The sequence below is a fragment of the Botryllus schlosseri genome, chromosome 3, assembly GCF_051294905.1.
Source record: "Botryllus schlosseri isolate E-star chromosome 3, Bs_hap1, whole genome shotgun sequence".
Taxonomy (NCBI): domain Eukaryota; kingdom Metazoa; phylum Chordata; class Ascidiacea; order Stolidobranchia; family Styelidae; genus Botryllus; species Botryllus schlosseri.
The window spans coordinates 26,834,151-26,855,479 of record NC_137238.1 but is presented as its reverse complement, the minus strand read 5'-3'; the positions used below and the strand labels follow the sequence as shown (position 1 = coordinate 26,855,479).

General features: G+C 38.3%; 1 protein-coding gene across 1 annotated transcript; it reads left to right on the top strand.

The window, feature by feature from the left end:
* The first annotated feature begins 4,006 nt into the window (after positions 1-4,006).
* LOC145436249 (uncharacterized) lies at positions 4,007-19,951 on the top strand. Its single transcript, XM_080313612.1, has 3 exons — positions 4,007-4,397; positions 18,721-18,888; positions 18,957-19,951. Exons 1-3 carry the CDS (start codon positions 4,229-4,231, stop codon positions 19,097-19,099), a joined length of 480 nt encoding a protein of 159 aa, XP_080169738.1. The 5' UTR covers positions 4,007-4,228; the 3' UTR covers positions 19,100-19,951.
* The last annotated feature ends 1,378 nt before the right edge of the window (positions 19,952-21,329 follow it).

Genomic DNA, 21,329 nt, shown 5'->3' with positions numbered 1-21,329 from the left:
TTCGCAGTAGATGATGTGGTGATAGGACTTATCCTTAATGAGTATTCAGGGCAAATTAACACCGAAAACTTCGCTACATATAGCCTTCAAAATACATATAGGTTTGATTGTCCATGAGCGCCTAAATGACTGACACCGAATGTTCCTGTCTTGGCAATCTGAACCCCAGAAGACGAATTCCATCTGGCAGGGAAAAATTATATGTCAGTGAGGAAATACCAATCTGAAATTGGTGCGTCTTTTAGTTTAGTACGATTGGGCGACAGGGATATTCCTGTTGGGCGATATCCCCGTTGAGCGATTCTATATTTTTTGATATTGCAGACAGGGGGTCACGAAATAACATCATGCAACGAAGTCATACCAACGGGCTCGCCCGCCCGAACATGTTTAATTATTAGTAACGGGCCCTACAGTTTCCAAGAAACCTCACAATGTTCGCTTCAAGTTTTGATGAGTCTGCGCACACTCAACAACTCACTGCGCAGACCTTTGGATAACAGTGCGTAACGACTAAAAAAAGGTAATAACTTCGGATTTGTTGTGCGCAACGTAGATTTCCTGTGCGCAGAGACCGTGTCAGCACTGCGCACGTGCGCAGCTTAGAGGAAACATTGCACCTCACACAGCTCTACCGGTAAATGTGTTTACATGAGTAGAGAGAGGATAAAAATTGATCTCAATTTAGATGCAATTCCCGATGATATTGACCAATTTAATCATTAATTAGTGAAATTTTTCGCGCTTCGCGCGACTAGGCGAGCATAGCTGCCTCAGTAAATGGACACCCAATGTAGATACCTAACAGGCTATCAGCCAATAGCGGACAGCCTAATGGAGGTCTGGGAGTGAAGTCTCCCGGAGGTTTGGTTTATCACCCGATGGGGGCCCTGGACCAACGTTTTTTTGTTTGGAGGGGGCTGACGAAGTGCTTTTACGGCCCTGGTAACGAATAATTGTACCTGCGGGCACGCCCGAATATGTTTAATTATTAATTACGTGCCCTTTATTTTCCCATACAACAGCTCACTCAGTGCTACTGGTAAATCTGATTACGTGGGCTGAGAGGATAAAAAGTTTATAGCGAGTTATATATGTAATTACCACCTTTCCATTCATGCATTATAGAAAATTTTGGTACCTAGGGCGACCAGGCCACACAAACTTTGCTGACCATCAAAATCACAATATGGGGCTCGTGGGGGCGAAGCCCTCAGAGGTTCAGTTTATCACGCTATGGGTGCGCAAGGCAATCGTTTTTAGGGGGGTTGACGAAGTGCTATTACGGCCCTCCCTCTTACTCATTGTCTTTATTTGTCTTACTCATTGTCAATATGAAGTTGGGGGGGGCGCTGGAGCACGATAATTTATGAAAGGGGGCGCTGGAAGAAAAAAGGTTAAGAACCACTGGGTTAGAAGCTGCTGCCTACAGTCGCGGGTGGCGCGAAAATTTCTCATCTTCGTGAATGAATTTCGTCGATAATATTGAAAGTTGCACAATGCACATGCATGCGTATTGCGCATATTACTATCAAATATTTATCCTTTCCCGGTCCACTTGATCAGATTTACCGGTAAAAGGTGATGAAGAGAGTGTTTTCGAAAATATTACGCAAAAAACTGACGATGATGCATCTTCGGAAATTTATTAATTCCTTGGTTGCATGTCCTCATTTCTTGTCCTACCAACAGGAATTACGGTATATAGTCAACGTATATATTTGAATCGCACAAACGTACCAGAAAATCTTCCGTTCGTGATACGCGCACGATTCCAAATTGTTATCTATTTATAGAGCGCATGATTTTCTTCTGTGGTTCTAATTCATACTGTGGAGCTCGGATTGCAAGGTAACTCCTTTATTAAAGACGGAAAATCATATCATGCCGAATCGCGCGAAGTGCGAAGAAAATATTTGAGCTGAATTAATATCTCCTGAAAATTACGGTAATGCAAATGGCATGTTGCTGTTCGTGGTACTTATGTTGTTTATCGATTACTATAGTCATTTATAACAGACTGATATTGGTTATTTGTTATTCCGTATGTGCCGACTTGTAGCACGGCCCACTTCTAGGTTTTTTAAGACAGCCTAGATAAACCTCCAACACTTAAGTGGGAATTCTGGAGCGCATGGCGGCCGCCAACACACGCTCATTAAGTATGCATAGATGGCGACATAATTATCGCACCAAGGCCGCAGGTTGGCCACACCTGTTATACACCAACTCATTACAGCCAGTCACACGGAGCAATATCCATGGTATCGCGACGCTGTGATTGTATAATTATTCAGAGAAATTGGTAAGCATGACTAATATAAACTCGAATTGGTTTAAGATTTTACACTATACCGAGTCAAGTCAACAGAGCTGGTTAGTTAGGTGATGATTGTACAATTGATGACCGAACATGACTCATCAATCGCGCAGGGAAGTTTGGATCAAGGATCGGTTCATTATATATGCTATCGCAGACTAAATTTTGCGTAATCAGCTCTTGAACGACTTCCTGGTATGGACGTTTTGATGAATGTACAGATCCGGAAAGATTATGCTGTCATGACACTTACCCCAGGCCGCCCGTACGGGTTTCTTATTAGATGGAAGGCGAACGATAAACAACGGTGAAACGAGGGAACCGCTGAGCGGATGGATCTTGTAATACTAAGCGAGCCGGTAATTGTAATTGTATTTGTCCCATCGCCGGCAATTCCCTCTGAAGGCAGTGTAAGGCGTGAAGTTTGACTTCGCTTAACATCTGTCGAAAAGTAAGCTGGTATCCAAGGGTGAGCTCGATGAGGACGGAAACCTCGGTCAGATCAATCGACCCGTATTTTCTGTCTGAATCCGGTCTGCAAAAGTGCGGTCCATCGATGCCCTTGGTATTGCAAGTTTCAAGAAAGGTGTGTCAGAAAGGTTACCGCAGGGATAACTGACTTGTGGCAACCAAGTGTTCAGAGCGACGTTGCTATTTGAACCTTTGATGTTGGCTCTTTCTGTCATCACCCATAAATCAAATCCGAGAATTATCAACAAAAAATTCAAATAACTCCACTTGTACTGATTGAAATTGACTCAAATTTGTTTTGCATCGTTTTTAAATACAGCTCAACAATTTCACGGGGTTGACAAAACAATTTGAATTTTTTTTTTCGATTTTTCCCAATAAATTCAAATTTTTAATTGGATCTGCGGAGTTTTATGCCAGTTGGAATTCAACCAAATTTGGTGTGCAGCGTTTTTAAAGGTAACCAGACAATTTAATCAGTGAATGGCCGGCATCCGAAAAAAAAGGTATTTTTGAACAGCCCTCCTGCGCATGGGCTCGAACCAACTCATATGACTCGAGACTCCGTCGGCCAAGACCGACATTTCATTGTCATTTCGAAGAATGGTAAAATAACCACACTATTGGGATTTCGTCCATCGGTACAGGTACTTGAAAATGCGACCAGAAACTACTAAAAGTGAGGATAATTAGTATATTATATATGCGAACTATTCGATATCAACAAACAGAGTTATAAAAAGTGGGTTTAACAAGACTTCAACTGGAAACTGAGCCGTCAACACAATGACTTGGACTCGGACTCGAGTCATAATACCATGACTCGGACTCGACCCTCTTCTTGCTGACTTCGACTCGGACTTGACTCGGTAGTGAATTGAAAATGACTCGACTTGACTCGAGTCAAAACTATAAAAGTGAGATTGACTTGTGACTCGGAGCTTGGTGACTTGGTTACAAACCTGAGCAAATCATAGCGAACCGTTCGGGTTGAAGCCAAGTCACATGGTTCCGAGTCACAAGTCAAGTCGACTCATTTTCAATTCGCCACCGAGTCAAGTCCGAGTCCAAGTCAGCTAGTAGAAAGTCCAGTCCGATTCATCATGCTGACTGCTCAGGTTTTAGTTTAATCCACTTTTCCAGCTCTGCTATAGTGCTATAGAGCGGTTCGCATTCAAAATATAGTAATTTTTCTCAGTTTTAACAGTTTATCACCCTATATCAGGAATCATAGACCAAATATCAATAATGTGGTGACTTCAATATTCTTCTAAGCTACAATGAAATGTCTGCCCTGGCCTTTCTAGTCCCGACTCACAAGACTTGGCTCGAGTCGGACTCTAGTCGAGTCATGAATCGAGTCATTTCAACCCTGACCAAACAGATATTCATATTTTACAGCTTTTGTTATTGGAGTTACATTACATTGCCCACAGCATGGAAGTGTTACGTTTTAAAAGCGGGATAGTTATGAGTATAGCACTGCTTTTTACAATTCTTGCACTGGCAACCCCATGTTGGATTGTTTTCGGGTCTGTATCAATCGGACTCTTCGTATCAAGGTTTGGTGGTGTTTGGGACGGCCAGAGATTCCCACCGTTTAATGGTAAGAAATTATTACATCCTAAATCTTCATTTATATAGTTAGAGACATTGAATAATTTTGTGTTAGGAGCTGGCGTTGCGTTCTCTGCTAGATGACGTTCTGGTCTTTCTTCGTAACGATACTTTGCTATTTCTTACATTTCTTCGTTAAATGACCAGTGTTACATAAATGATGCATGCTCAGACCAGCCACATACGATTGGGGAATAGCATACGTGAGCAAGGCAGAAACATTTATTGTTGCACATTTGACATTGCATTTAACAGGTTATTGAAAGGCAAATGAAACCTCGACATGTACAATTGTTATAACGAAATAATATTCAAGCAACATCGTAGAGGAAAATGAGTGTACATATGAGTGACATATGAAATATTAGATGTTAGTAGTGAAGGGATCCGTTTTTAGCGCCGGCCAATCAGAGAACGCCACATCATCCTAATTGCCACGCCCCTTTTCATACCCTGAGGGTACATTTTGTAAAAGTGATTAAATTCTGAAACCTAATAAAAACATGATTTCGAGAGAAAAATAACATTCGGATTATACATAAATTTCGAAAACTATGATGTCTATACAATACTATATTCGCCATGTATTCCATTATGTGTATTTAGGACTTTGTATTTTTGCGGATAATATATGACCTCTCAGATAACACTGATCGATGTTGAACTAGGCGCGATTTTATGATGATATATTAAAATTCTACGCACATTCCGCATGATCAACTTCGCATGATTATATGTGTATTTAAGGTTGTCCATATTCACGAGAACACTAGAGAAATGACACTCATCAACGGTGAACTAGGCGTGGTTTATGGGAATACGATTTCTGAGGGTACACATTTAGATACTTTCCTCCGCAGAATCAATTTATGTGTATTTGAGACTATATATGATACACAAAACTTCTGTAAATATTTAGAAATGGCATCATCACTAATTAATTAATGTTCATTTATTTCGAAAAAAGAGCATAATATATCAGTAATAGCGTTAACGTCAAAAACGCATCCAGCACGACCAAATGGTGTGAAACAACGCTTTCGCTCGATTCTTGTAGTCACCACCTTTCATACGATTCAGTCCTTTTCATGTCACTAGAATAAGGGTGATTAAATCGACAATGAAACGCCGCCGGCGTTACAGCCGTACCGCTTGGAACGAAGGATTTTCGATAATATCCAACTTGCTGGTTCACTTCGAGGGTAATTTGTAAAACTCAAATATTGCATGGTAGGACTTCGCAAATTTTCGATTTGTTTTTGCTATTTTTCAATTTCGTTAGTTCTCCACCTTCAAATATCATGTTATACAAATATTATGTATACGGAACAAGTATAAATCTGACTATGTTGTTGCTATTTACAAAATTACCTCCCTCAGTAACCAATTTCGCGTAGTCTATGCAATTTTGTAAGGTATATAGAAAACTACTTTTAGACTGTTACACTTATACTGCGAGTAGCGTTACACTGAATATTGCAAAGTAGACAGAAGAACTACTTTTCCAATGTACTAAAGTCTTACAATATAAATTTTGTAGAGTAGATATGAAACTACCTTTTATAATGTATAATAAATACCATTTTTATTAAAAAGTCGAACACTTGACATCGAATTTGTAAAGTAGACAAAAAACTACTTATTCATGACGTAATAATAATTCTACTTGTACACATTTTCACATTTTATATCTCACATAATTACTTTTCGCTGTATTTAAGTCTGTCAAATACCAGTATATGTTACGCTGAGCTGATATTCGTCCGGTTTGATCATCTTGACTAACGATATTCATTGTGCAGTATTTGTATGACATCGAAATTTACGTATCTTGCGCTTACCTTTTCGGAATATAAACTAATTGAAAAAATTCGCGAAGTCCTGATACGCAATATCTGAGTTTAAAAAAATATTATTATTCCACGTGAGTCGAAATTGAGTTTTACTCAGTCACGCAATCAGTGAAAGCATAGTAGAATTCGGAATCACACGCGATAGACATTTAGAAAGTCGCTTCCGCGAGTTCCATTCTTGTATCCAGATATCAATAATAAGCGATTCAAATCTTGAGCATAGATCACCGAGACTCCTGTATGCAACTAACATTATAGACAACCATTCGACAATATTCAACTAGCATTATTGCTTTCGATATAGTGCATCATGTTCAGCGACATGCTGATCAATTCAAATTCAACAATGGGACCCCCGCACAATTATGAAGCCCGATTTGCGTTGAATATTAACGATACCAACAAATCGGAAGATCTCTTTCCCCTCTACATCTATGATAGAGGTACCATTCCATTGACTACGAATAACTTGAGATTCTGCGGGATTGAAATCGCAATCAAATAATGTGACAGCATCTTTTCCAGCTTTTAGAACTTGGACAATCGTACCAGGCCTATATCGCAACACCACAATATGTGTGCGTACAAAACGATAAACAGTTAGTTTTAGTGGCATCCGTACGACTTATGTTCAGCTTGCAGTGCAACTGCCGATTTAAAGATGGCAATATTTTTCGAGTGTGACAATAGCACTCGCAAAGGTGATACAAACATAACCTTAAACTACTCTTTACTTCACAAAATATAAAGTTATAAAAGTTGGCAGATTTCTATAAGAACCAGTTAAGTGGAAGTAAAAGTAGCATAGAAACATAACTACGCACTGTAAAATCATTACGTAGAAGTGGTGGTGAATATTGCAAAGTAGATAGAAGAACTACTTTTTCCAATGTATTAAAGTCTTACACTATAGATTGTAGAGTAGATGTAAAACTACCTTTTATAATGTATAATAAATACTAATTTTACCAAAAAGTCGGACACTTCTACATCGAATTTGTAAAGTAGACAGAAAACTACTTATCCACGACATAATAATAATTCTACTTGTACACTTTTTCACATTTTATAACTCACATAATTACTTTTGGCTATATATAAAGTCTGTCAAATACCAGTATCATACTGATTTTAATAAACCGAATCGGATTTTATAGAGTAGAAATACTACTTTTTCCAATGTATTAAAGACTTTTGACAATATGAATTTGTAAAATGAATGCTAAACCTATTAAACTGTCGAACACTTCTGCTCTGTGATGATTTTGCCGTTGTTCCATACCTACACTTAATTTTTTAAGGTAGATGGAAAACTCTGACACATCTACTAAACTTCTACGCACTGAATCTTGTAAAGTATATAGAAAAGGAAAACTATTAACATAAGGTAAGCGCGAAGTACGCAAATTTCGATGTCATACCGCAAACTGTTTTACACGAATGGTCACGTATCTAAATATTCAAATAACTCAACACAGAACTAGTACTAACAGGAATATCATAGTTCTTGTAACAACGTTGTATGTGCACAATATATCTTTATCGTAAGTCTTGCACGTTCATGATTTCGTCCTAGTTTGAGTTTTAGAAAACATTATACCGACATCGCGACATCTTTTAAAAACAAAACCACGGTTACTGCTTGAGAGACCTATCAATGTCATCACAATAATTTAGTTACTTCCATAAAAGAGTAGATATGTATTTGACTTACGTTAGACAAGGCTAACGCGCAAACAATTTCCTTTACTAACGAGAAGTGGTGAGTTATCGAATGATTTCTCCTTACATCAAAACAACTCGAATGTGGAACTATATTAAAAGCGTTCCTAACCCTTTGCACACCGGTGGTAAATCACACAAGCAACAAGTATCGAGAATCGAGTTATTGAATAACGTGAAAGTGTTTTTCCAGTATAAAGTCGTTATGTTGATTAAAGTGTATATTGTGGTAGCATGAAGGGAGACCTCGCGAATTCTCGATGTAGATTTGCTATTTTTCATTGCGATAAGTCATTCCGGAGCGCGAAAATGTATTATAGGATATAGATGAAACTCCCACCACTTATCAAGGTCAATGGAAAAAGTACATTTCAACATTTATCAGTAGTAAATTTCTATTAAAGTACTAGAAGTGGTGATTTCCGAGCGACTAAACAAGTAAGTATGGACTTCTTCAGAGTACTCAAGTAGTTTTTTTCTTACATGCAGTTCTACAACTATTATGTATACCGAACAAATATAAATTTGCCTATGTTGTTGCTTTGCAAGAATACTTCGCATAGTAAGCAATTTCTCGTGGATTCCGAATCGCTATAGGTACAAATGGGAAGAGTTACATTGACGTGCGTTAGCTTCTGCTAATAGAGATTTCCAAGTGGCTGAATGAGCTCGTTTGTATTCCGATCGATTTATTAGGGCAGGCGAACATCGATAGGGGCTACATATTACCATCATCGAGCAAGAGTAGAGACGCTACGCCTATTAGGGAATTTGTATTGAGTGACTTCGTTCGTATAGCCCCGGCAATCGCAGCTTACATTAATACGGCGTTACTGATCATTGAGTAATAAGCGGGGTTAGCCAGGCTACCCTTAATACGAATTTTCATTTTGCGTGCACAATCTATGCTATAGTTGAGTGAGGTTTATAATGCCAGAATTTATGCGACTTCGGCTATATTGCCGGTTAACATTATAGCCGTGCAGAGAACTCGTTATTACGTTATTAGCTATTTAAATGGTACGATATAAGAGAAATCTCGGTACGCTGGCGATTTTTCAATATAGTTGAGAAATGTTATAACGCACCTTTAAGGCTATGCAATATGTTCCATCATCATACGCTTGTAACTCGTCCCGTGCTTGTATGTCTCCACGAGTACGCAGTGATCGTTTTCTTCGCTACCTGAAATGAGACGATTTAGCTTCAAACTCAACGCATTAGCATGCTGAATTTAAATAATAGGCCGTAAATAATATACAGGAGCTCTACTTAATTAATTCTTAATATTGTAACAACACAAATTATGACGTAGCGTGATCTAGGTATGACTATAGATGTAATATTAGCCTTATTCAGTATTCGAAATGACAAAGCTTCAGCCATGATACCCTGGTGATTTTTTCAGTGTAGTTGAGAAATGATATAACGCACCTTAGGACTGTGCAATCTGTTCCATCATTATACGTTTGTAACTCGTCCTGGGCTTGCGTGTGTCAACGAGTATGCAGTAATCATTTTCTTCGCTACCTGAAATGGAGCTATTTAGCTTCAAACTCAACGCAGTAGCATACAGAATTTAAATATAGACGTTAAATAATATACAGTATAGCTTAGGGTTGCCATACGTCCGGAATTTCCCGGACATGTCCGGAATTACACTGTTCAAACTAGCGTCCGGGAGGAATTTCTAAAATATGCCAAATGTCCGGAATTTTGAAGACTTGACGTAGGCTCATAACTTTTTCGTAAATCAGCATAAAAACAATAGTTTTAGGGAATATTTATGCTGATGCATGATATTTTTCTTCGCGCTGCGCGCGATTTACTATCTCATTTATTGATTTTATTATGGAGACTACCGCCCTCGCAAAAACTGCAATAAAATATAAATAAAAACAACTTTCATTTACGGGAATAAGCCCAATTGTAATCGCAATTGTAGGAGAACGGTATATTCCTAGAGATCGTTAAGGCCGTTTAAATGCTTTATTCAAATATATTGGTTCCAAATGGGGGTGGGGGTCGTTTGCATTTATTCTGGGGTTTGCGAATATGTCGAAAGTAATCAGCTTCCAAAATAGCCCGTCAGTAAGTCTGGGCAAAGGTGCTGACTTATTTATGCTGACAGCTAATGCTGCCACGAGACATTATAGCTAAATTTAGTTTAAATCGACACAAAAATACACGGTACTGGATCTTACCTTGCCTGCGATGCCTACCTCATTCGCTGTGCACATGACAATACTTGTAACAGAAATGTGAAGTTTTCAGAACGCGAATTGCTTTACGTCAGAAGTAAACATTCTAATTCGTATCGCCAACGCGGCATTTTCTTGGAAACGCGACTTTATTTATAATGTTCTAATTCACATTGTCGATGTGGCCCGAATTCTTGGAATCGTAATCAACTATATTCGTGGCACATTTACACGCGTCAATTTCTTGGAATAGTATTCGGCAATATGTGCGGCGAGAGAGGTTCTATACTTGATTAGCGCCTAACTTTTGCCATCACCAATAGCTGATAAGTTGATCTAAAATGATCAGAAAATCTTCAGATCCAGCACTTTCTTCCAGATTGAGCTCTGTCCAACCACACTCTTTGATCAACTCGCAGATTACTGGGAGGAGCTTTTCAATGTCGTCATGTGCTGTAACGCTGAGTTTTCTTATTTTGACCCGAACGAGCGCGAAGCTTAAGGCATAAAACGCTAAATGAGCAATAAACAGTTTAACACTGATCAACTCTGACTATAGCCAATCCAGTAAGGATATTGAGAATAATTCCTATACAAGTAGCAATTGAGCATTGTTCGTTACGTTGCCTCTAATTCGCGCCTTAACACATTAGTAATATGGAACAATGCGATGACGATGAAAGTTTTTTTTTTAAAGCCGTATCTGAATATTATACGGATAACATTCTTATATTAAACGTGAATTTATAATGATCAGTGATAACGACCGGAATGTGAGTATTGAGCTGTTTTGAAAATATACCCGCCGATTCTCTCTTAAATTCCGAGACTTGATAACACCTTTTTCGAGTATTAACACATAAATGTATGTAAGACTATGTTCGTGCGTACTATAACATCTGTGTCATCATTAATTACTCAATGATTTTGGGGAATTCTAGGTTTTATCAGGACTTCCCTTTATAGAAACTTCAACAGAATCACTAATATCACCTCAAGTTTACTCAAGTAACTCTAATTTGATACTCCAGTACTAAATCCATATTTTTCCGCAAGTATGATAGAGACTATCGCTCGATACTCAACGAATCGCAATTTTGCTGGAATACAAGTACAATTAGGGATTTAAAAGTACCTAATATTGGTTTAGATATTGTAATATGTGCATTTATTTCTCGTAAGCATAGTTTAACGTTGATGAGTGTTATCTGAGAGCTCATATTTTCCGCGAAAATATAAAGTCCTAAATACACATAGCAATTTGCTGGAATATTACAATTAGGGATTTAAAAGTAACTAATGTAGATGAATATGTTTGTAAATTATTTACCATTCTACTCGGAGGTTTTTCAGGTGAAACTACCTACTTTTAGGACTTTATATTTTAAAGTACGGGGACTAGCAACCCAAAAAAGATCAATTTTCGACTTTTTTTTTCTGGTAGGAAATATTAACATTGTGTATCTGCTGTCACCTCATGGCCTTATCTCACCCAAACAATAACTAAAAAACTGCAAAATTTCAATTTTATTTTCCTTTGAAAATTGAGGGGGGCGTTTTTTTTTTCAAGTTCCAACTAAAAGATCGCTTGTTTCGTCTGATAACTCATTAAAATATATGGTTTAACCGTTATAAAATACATCTATATATATTAGTTCCGGGTACAATTTTGTTAGATTGTTGTCCGTTATCATTCCAGCATTCTGGCACTCATTCTTATCATTAGATCGGTAACACTTGTTCATTGACTTTTTGCGTTTCAAATGTTTGATAGTCGTTTTCTCAATAAAAAAATTGTGTTAGAGATCGCATCACGGTAAACCAAAAATTTGTATGAAATATTTGTCGTAAATGTGTCACTCAAGGTTTTTTGAAAAGCTACGATTCAGACCTGTGCTATGCTAAAAGTTATTAGCCATAGGTCTAACATGTCAAGTGGTACAGAACGTCACAGTAAACTTACAGCAAATTTATGACAAAAATTTTGATTTTTTGTTGAGCTTTTGAAATTCGATATGAAATTTCTCCGAGATGGGTTGTACATAATCCTTGAAATTTTAGCATAGCACAGCGCACAGTCAAATACATATCTACTCTCTTGTGGAAGTAACTAAATTATTGTGATGACATTGATAGGTCTCTCAAGCAGTGACCGTGGTTTTGTTTTTGACAGATGTCGCGATGTCGGTATAATATTTTCTAAAACTCAAACTCGGACGAAATCATGAACGTGCAAGACTTACGATAAAGATATATTGTGCACATACAACGTTGTTACAAGAACTATGATATTCCTGTTAGTGCTAGTTCTGTGTTGGGTTATTTGAATATGTAGATACGTGACCATTCGTGTAAAACAGTTTGCGGTATGACATCGAAATTTGGGAACTTCGCGCTTACCTTATGTTAATAGTTTTCCTTTTCTATATACTTTACAAGATTCAGTGCGTAGAAGTTTAGTAGATGTGTCAGAGTTTTCCATCTACCTTAAAAAATTAAGTGTAGGTATGGAACAACGGCAAAATCATCACAGAGCAGAAGTGTTCGACAGTTTAATAGGTTTAGCATTCATTTTACAAATTCATATTGTCAAAAGTCTTTAATAAATTGGAAAAAGTAGTATTTCTACTCTATAAAATCCGATTCGGTTTATTAAAATCAGTATGATACTGGTATTTGACAGACTTTATATATAGCCAAAAGTAATTATGTGAGTTATAAAATGTGAAAAAGTGTACAAGTAGAATTATTATTATGTCGTGGATAAGTAGTTTTCTGTCTACTTTACAAATTCGATGTAGGAGTGTCCGACTTTTTGGTAAAATTAGTATTTATTTTACATTATAAAAGGTATTTTTACATCTACTCTACAATCTATAGTGTAAGACTTTAATACATTGGAAAAAGTAGTTTTTCTATCTACTTTGCAATATTCACCACCACTTCTACGTAATGATTTTACAGTGCGTAGTTATGTTTTTATGCTACTTTTACTTCCACTTAACTGGTTCTTATAGAAATCAGCCAACTTTTATAACTTTATATTTTGTGAAATAAAGAGTAGTTTAAGGTTATGTTTGTATAACCTTTGCGAGTGCTATTGTCACACTCGAAAAATATTACCATCTTTAAATCGGCAGTTGCACTGCAAGCTGAACATAAGTCGTACGGATGCCACTAAAACTAACTGTTTATCGTTTTGTACGCACACATATTGTGGTGTTGCGATATAGGCCTGATACGATTGTCCAAGTTCTGAAAGCTGGAAAAGATGCTGTCACATTATTTGATTGCGATTTCAATCCCGCAGAATCTCAAGTTATTCGTAGTCAATGGAATGGTACCTCTATCATAGATGTGGAGGGGAAAGAGATCTTCCGATTTGTTGGTATCGTTAATATTCAACGCAAATCGGGCTTCATACTTGTGCGGGGGTCCCATTGTTGAATTTGAATTGATCAGCATGTCGCTGAACATGATGCACTATATCGAAAGCAATAATGCTAGTTGAATATTGTCGAATGGTTGTCTATAATGTTAGTTGCATACAGGAGTTTCGGTGATCTATGCTCAAGATTTGAATCGCTTATTATTGATATCTGGATACAAGAATGGAACTCGCGGAAGCGACTTTCTAAATGTCTATCGCGTGTGATTCCGAATTCTACTATGCTTTCACTGATTGCGTGACTGAGTAAAACTCGATTTCGACTCACGTGGAATAATAATATTTTTTTAAACTCAGATATTGCGTATCAGGACTTCGCGAATTTTTTCAATTATTTTATATTCCGAAAAGGTAAGCGCAAGATACGTAAATTTTGATGTCATACAAATACCGCACAATGAATATCGTTAGTCAAGATGATCAAACCGGACGAATATCAGCTCAGCGTAACATATAATGGTATTTGACAGACTTAAATATAGCGAAAAGTAATTACGTGAGATATAAAATGTGAAAATGTGTACAAGTAGAATTATTATTACGTCAATAATAAGTAGTTTTCCGTCTACTTTACAAATTCGATGTCAAGTGTTCGACTTTTTAATAAAAATAGTATTTATTATACATTATAAAAGGTAGTTTCATATCGACTCTTACAAAATTTATATTGTAAGACTTTAGTACATTCGAAAAGTAGTTCTTCTGTCTACTTTGCAATATTCAGTGTAACGCTACTCGCAGTATAAGTGTAACAGTCTAAAAGTAGTTTTCTATATACCTTACAAAATTGCATAGACTACGCGAAATTGGTTACTGAGGGAGGTAATTTTGTAAATAGCAACAACATAGTCATATTTATACTTGTTCCGTATACATAATATTTGTATAACATGATATTTGAAGGTGGAGAACTAACGAAATTGAAAAATAGCAAAAACAAATCGAAAATTTGCGAAGTCCTACCATGCAATATTTGAGTTTTACAAATTACCCTCGAAGTGAACCAGCATGTTGGATATCATCGAAAATCCTTCGTTCCAAGCGGTAAGGCTGTAACGCCGGCGGCGTTTCATTGTCGATTTAATCACCCTTATTCTAGTGACATGAAAAGGACTGAATCGTATGAAAGGTGGTGACTACAAGAATCGAGTGAAAGCGTTGTTTCACACCATTTGGTCGTGCTGGATGCGTTTTTGACGTTAACGCTATTACTGATATATTATGCTCTTTTTTCGAAATAAATGAACATTAATTAATTAGTGATGATGCCATTTCTAAATATTTACAGAAGTTTTGTGTATCATATATAGTCTCAAATACACATAAATTGATTCTGCTGAGGAAAGTATCTAAAGTGTACCCTCAGAAATCGTATTCCCATAAACCACGCCTAGTTCACCGTTGATGAGTGTCATTTCTCTAGTGTTCTTGTGAGCATGGACAGCCTTAAATACACATACAATCATGCGAAGTTGATCATGCGAAATGTGCGTAGAATTTTAATATATCATCTTAAAATCGCGCCTAGTTCAACTTCGATCAGTGTTATCTGAGAGGTCATATATTATCCGCAAAAATACAAAGTCCTAAATACACATAATGGAATACCTGGCGAATATAGTCTTGTATAGACATACTTTTCGAAATTTATGTATAATCTGAATGTTATTTTTCTCTCGAAAGCATGTTAATATTAGGTTTCGGAATTTAATCACTTTTACAAAATGTACCCTTAGGGTATGAAAGGGGGCGTGGCAATTAGGATGACGTGGCGTTCTCTGATTGGCCGGCGCGAAAAACGGATCCCCTCACTACTGTTGTTAACATCGAAACTTCACATCGTCACTTCGAAAGTTGCGGCGCTGGTTATAGTGCCACGAGTCATGGATGCCTTATGATGCGTATGATTAGAGATGACCAGGCCTGTTTATTTTTAGATATTGGGTTATATTTTTGGAGATTCTCCAAAAATAAGATTCGAAAACATCCAAAAATAAGATATTTTGGGATTATGATTTTTCAAGCTTTTCAGTGAAATGAACAGGTCAGAGCGATGTAAACAACCAGGAAACTCATAAAAACACACAAAAAAAAACAACTTGTGTGTTAGGGTGGGGGGTCGCCGAAACGCTAAAACTACTTCCAATCCACTTTTCTGTTGACCTTGCCTTGCCGCCCCCTCCGTCTTTTTACTCCTGTAAGTTTCACAGTGCGGCATGTAGAGAAGACGGGCAGGCAGCTTGAGTGAGGCTAAGGGAACAGCAAAATTGAATACGGCCATCTCTGTCACAATTACTTCGTCCACACGGGACGGGACTGATTGGCTACCTCAGACGGCAACAGAACTTGATCCATGAGATGAAAAGTGCGTGTCCCGGTCTGTGAACGCCAATTGGTTGTCAATGAAGAAGATGGCCTCTTGGTTGACTGGACACCGTACCAAACTTCTTGATGTTATGGACGAGAAGTCCGTCATGTGCACCTTCGCTGCAGTGGTGGATCCAACTGATCGTTCTCGGTCGCATGATCACAGATCTGGACACCACCGTCACGAAGCTTCAGGATATTGACAGTCTAATCGTGGAGCAGCTCCAGCGCCTGGTCGAACGTCTGTGAGCCAGTTCAGGTGATGACTGGGACAACGACGCACGCAAAAAGGAAGGTTGTCTGGTCATATGGTGTTGGGCTGTCAAATTAAATGAGGCATGTAACTTCGTGGAGGATCAGAGATTTCAAGCGCATGTCAGGAGCAAAGGCTTGAAAGATTGAGGAGTTTAGCGAGTTAGCCATCCATCCGTTTTTGGACCCCTAGGCTCAATCTTTCCCACAATTGCGACGGTCGAGGGGGTCTCGAAAATCAAGTAGGAGAAGGGTCTCGGCCGGGCACCTCTCCCTTTTCTTTGAAGGGCATTCTCCAGGTCGAAAACTTCATTTTTTGACAGATGTATTTGAAAGTTAGATCAAGATCACTGATGATGACGATGTGTTAGACGACTTGAATACATGATAATAACATACTCTCGGTGGAGTTTTCCAGTAGTAATAGGGCTAAAACACGTTAATTTCTTATTTTTGGAGAATCCCAAAAATTAAAATTTGAAATCATCCAAAACTAAGCTATTTTTGTTATTTTTGGAGAAATATCTGGAGATGACATAATTGAAATAATCGTAATTTTACTCGAACTCAACAGCATCAGTGCACCGCATGGTTCTCTGGCACAGAGGCGTGCAAACTACGGCTCGCATTGCGCATTCGGCCCGCAACAACATCTTGTGCGATCCTTTAAAGCAGGGGTGGACAACCTGGGGCCGTATAGAAGGGAATTTGTGCGGCCGTCAACACGTAATTCAATTATTACATTATTACATTAACGGCTGTTGACATGCAAATTAAAATTACAAATGCACTCCCGAACTTTTGAGAGAATTTAATCAATCTTGAAATTTTCTTTGCGCACGGCGCGATTCAATGACATCATTTTTGCAATCTGAGCCGGAATCGGAATCGTGTGCTCCTCACGAAAATTCTTCTCTACCGACTATCCTGATGGGGGGTCAAGATTTACCAGCATGCAACAAAGTGACTAATAACAATTGGCCCAACCAAAGATGCATTATAATTTATAAATTGCCCTAAGTTTACGAAAACATTCCCTCTATCAACCCTATCAATGAAACTGATCCCATGGGCTGAGAAAGGATTAATATTTGATAGTAATATTTTATACTGCTACTATTAATGGCGGAATCCATTCGCAAATCTGAAAAAGTTTCGCGCTTAGCGCGACTGACCTAACTCTGTATCTATTCATAACATTACCACTCTAGATTTCGGTGCGTATAATAGGCGCATGTAGAATAGCCAGGAGTTCACCCGAAATGAACACTGACAGTTTAAGATATGCACTTTGAGTCTAGTTAGTTCATTACGACTATGCCCTGGAATGCAGGCGTAGGCTACATAAGTAATCGAAATGCGGCCATGATTAGCAAAAAGACTGCCCAAACCTGCTTAAAGTCTCATGAAACTCACAAAGCCCCGCGAAACGTAGAATATTTATGTAATTCGCAGTGAAAAATTGACTGCTAGATTACCTATACTTATCTAATGAATGAATGAAGTTTTGCTGAAATAGGCGCAACCGACATTGATCCCTTAAATTGGATATTGAGGATAGCCGGCTTATAACATCTCGTCAATGTTTCGGGCGCGTGTGCGTTGTCATGAAATCAATATTGGATTTGTTTTATGTATATATATATGGATTATTGTTTATAGCAGGAGTCGCCAACTCATACTGGCCGCGGGCCGCACAGATGAAATGTCGAGCGATGTTGCTTTCAAACATGGGCAGCGGACATAATTACCACGAAAGAAATCTTATTTTATCCAAGACGCACGAAAACAAGAAAAATTATGATCATTAATTTCCTTTTCATTCTGAACTTTGATCTGCGCACGATATACCTGACCACGCTTTTCAGCAACTATGAAAGACGATCTTCTCATAAAGCTTGACATTGTTGGGCAGTACTATGTCAGATGTTCTAAGCGTCTTGGTCCTGGTCGAGTCTGCACAATTGCACGTCAAGTAGACATCCCCATTCATATCGTCTGATTCTCCCGATGCCGTTCCAACGGGAGAGAAATAGTGATGTTGGGCACAGGGAATAGCATATTTTGAAACAGCAACGACACCTTAAAACTATTAACATTCCAAAATGCTTTGCTTATAGCGTTCTTCCAAAATCTAACATCATATCCCTGGCCGCACCCATGGCACCTAAAAACTCCGTGTCTTCGTTCACTGTACATTCAAATGAAAGGTTGCGTTTTGGCTAGTAATCAAAATTTTAGATAATGCTGCCTGCAAATGGATCCAGATGCTGAATGCAGCCCTCGAGCTAAAAAGTTTGCCAATTTCTGCTCTAGCATAAGTAGCTCTAGCAGGATGTCCACTTGAATATGCTAAACCCAAAGTATGTCAATGATATAGTAAAATAGAAACACGTCTGGTGTTTCCGATTATTTTGTCTTCTGCTGCAGATGATGGCCTCTCCAAATTGGAGTTTATTTTTTGTGCAGCGGGACCATCCACATTTGGAAACAGTGATGCGCAAAACGTTGCAATAGCATTCCTGGTACTCGCCATGGTCACTCTTCTGCCTGCTTCCATTCTGGTAATATTCGCAGCAAGAGTAGAAGGAAAGGACAAAATGGCAAAAATCGGTGGCGCACTTGCAGTCGTGAGTGGTATGTATTACATTCATAACGAGTAAAAACCATTAGCAATATACCAAATATTCAATATTATTTTACAGCTTTGTTTCTACTCATTGCTATGGCCTCGTACACCGGGCTCATGAAGATGTTGGCTAGCAATTGGGGCTACAGTTATGCCATTGGCTGGGCTGCATTCTGTCTGACTCTACCCGCAGGACCCGTTGCTATATTTGCAAAATAATTTTGTCGCCATCTTTGGTCTAAATCTATAATTATAGCCAACTAATAACTAATCATGATTTCCCGGTTGTTATAACACTTATACTTGAAATATTTCCACGTGCTATTTTCGCGCATCGCCTCTATCAGGGCATCCATGGTCGTCATCAATGACCGAATAAATTTGTGAGATCTAACCCAACTGCGGACATTTACATGTATGTGGAATTGATTGTGTACGGCTGTGGTAGACCTCTGTTTATCTACATCATTGTATCGATTCTACTCCACATTTACGCTGTGCAATACTCATGGAGAATATGTAGTTAAGTATTAGGGGTGGTGATAACGTTCTGTTCGTTATCCCGTTCGGTATGCGAACCTCACTATTTTAGAGGTAACTATTCGTCATCGAACCTTGCAAGTCCCTACAGCAGCGGTTGCCAGGCTGTGGTCTTCGGTCCAACTGGGGCCGTACAGCTGTTTATGAGTATCCGCATTTTTTGTATGATTGTGACTCGTGAATGGAGCTTTACCTGGTGTGATGCTTGCTTTAGTCTCTACTAGTCCTATGCTAAAAATAGTAAGGTATCCCTGTTATAGATCCTCTTAAATATTGAGGTAACTGTTAACAGAGAATCGTTCGCGATTCTATGAGGTTGTGAAATATTGAAATAACTATAAATGGTCCCACACGGAAACTTTAAGAACCGCTGGTTTACAGGCTCTTGGGAAAATCTCACGCTTTGCTGCCAGTGTGGAATTCACAATTTCGATTGGGCATTTCTTTGCTTGAATGAATTTCAATTCACAGGCAAAAACGATAATACACTATCCAATTTGTCGCTAGGATTAAAGAACTATCAAGGAAGAACGTGCATTTTCTCGTCCAATTCAGAAAGGAGGCAATGATTCTCGGCTTGCGGCATGCGCGCCTCTAAATCAACATGTACAGAAATGTCATGGTTATATCCTATTACTGATGTAGTATTGTTACAGGCTAATATAGCTACTTTTAGCTCTCCCATCGCACTGTGTCTGTTTTATTTATTGATAAGGGCAATTTTTTTTGCAGTCAAATCCGCGGGAAGTTGCATTTATTTTTTCAGAAAAGTTGCATTTATGGACAAGTTCCTTGTAATTATCAGGGTATGAGATACTCGAATCGATCAGTAACCAAGGCACTGTAGCAACACTCAGTGTTGGCGACTTCAACAAAATCAATAGCCTGAAAAAATTGAGCCAGTGAAAGTATCATTTTCGACGGTCTAACCTCAAATTAAAACGACAGTGAAATAATCCAGAGATCAATTTACATATAGTGCCGAATATTTCCAGTAAAAATTTAGTTGCATGAAAAATTGGAAAAAGTTGCATGAAAAAATGGAGAAAGTCGCAAAAAGTTGCAATATAAGATTCTCCGAACAGCCTAAAACACCATACCAGATCACTTCTGATTATTTAGGAAGCTGTGAACAAAGTTGCAAAAGTTGCAAAAACTATAACTCTATTGATAACTCATTTTGGTTTCTTGATACGCTCGAGTTGAAATTCGTATACTGTTCTGATAATCGGTATTCGTCTGATGGACTTTGGTTTAAGAGAATCCCGCTTGGTAGTATACTTATAAAAGAGTGTTACACTCACCACCACTGACTTGTAACAGATCGCGACAATGAAAAGGAATTGAAACCACGAAAACTGAGCTTGCAACCAAGTGTGGAACAATAAACTTGCTTTTGCAGAGATACATGGAACCCCGATCTGTCATATTTGTCGAAGAATAGTTGTCGCAACGAAACGAGTAAGTTTAAAAGGATCATCACAGACAGTTTCATCCGGAGTGCAAAGTACATATACACTTCATCTTATGACAAAACGTTGCTAGAGAAGTGCCAAATCCAGCAATCCATATTTCAAGGCATTGTTAAAATTGCCGACAACGTTGCTGAGGCGGCATAGTTTAAAATTGCCTGGAATATTGCAAATGCCAATAAGTCAGCTTGCGAAATGAAGATTTGAGAAAACTTCAGCAGACTGCGAATTCCCTGTTTCCGGAATTTAGCAACAAGGACAACATTACCTGGCAAATTTTGAAGCTACAGTTGTCTGATTCAACCGTGTCCAAATGAGTAACATTAATGTCGGTCAATCTTTTATCGCAGTTTCTGAAACAAGCTGCTGCGCGTAGGCTACTTTAGCCTAGCATCGGACGACTTCACCGACTGCACGGACATTGCCTAGCTCACAAT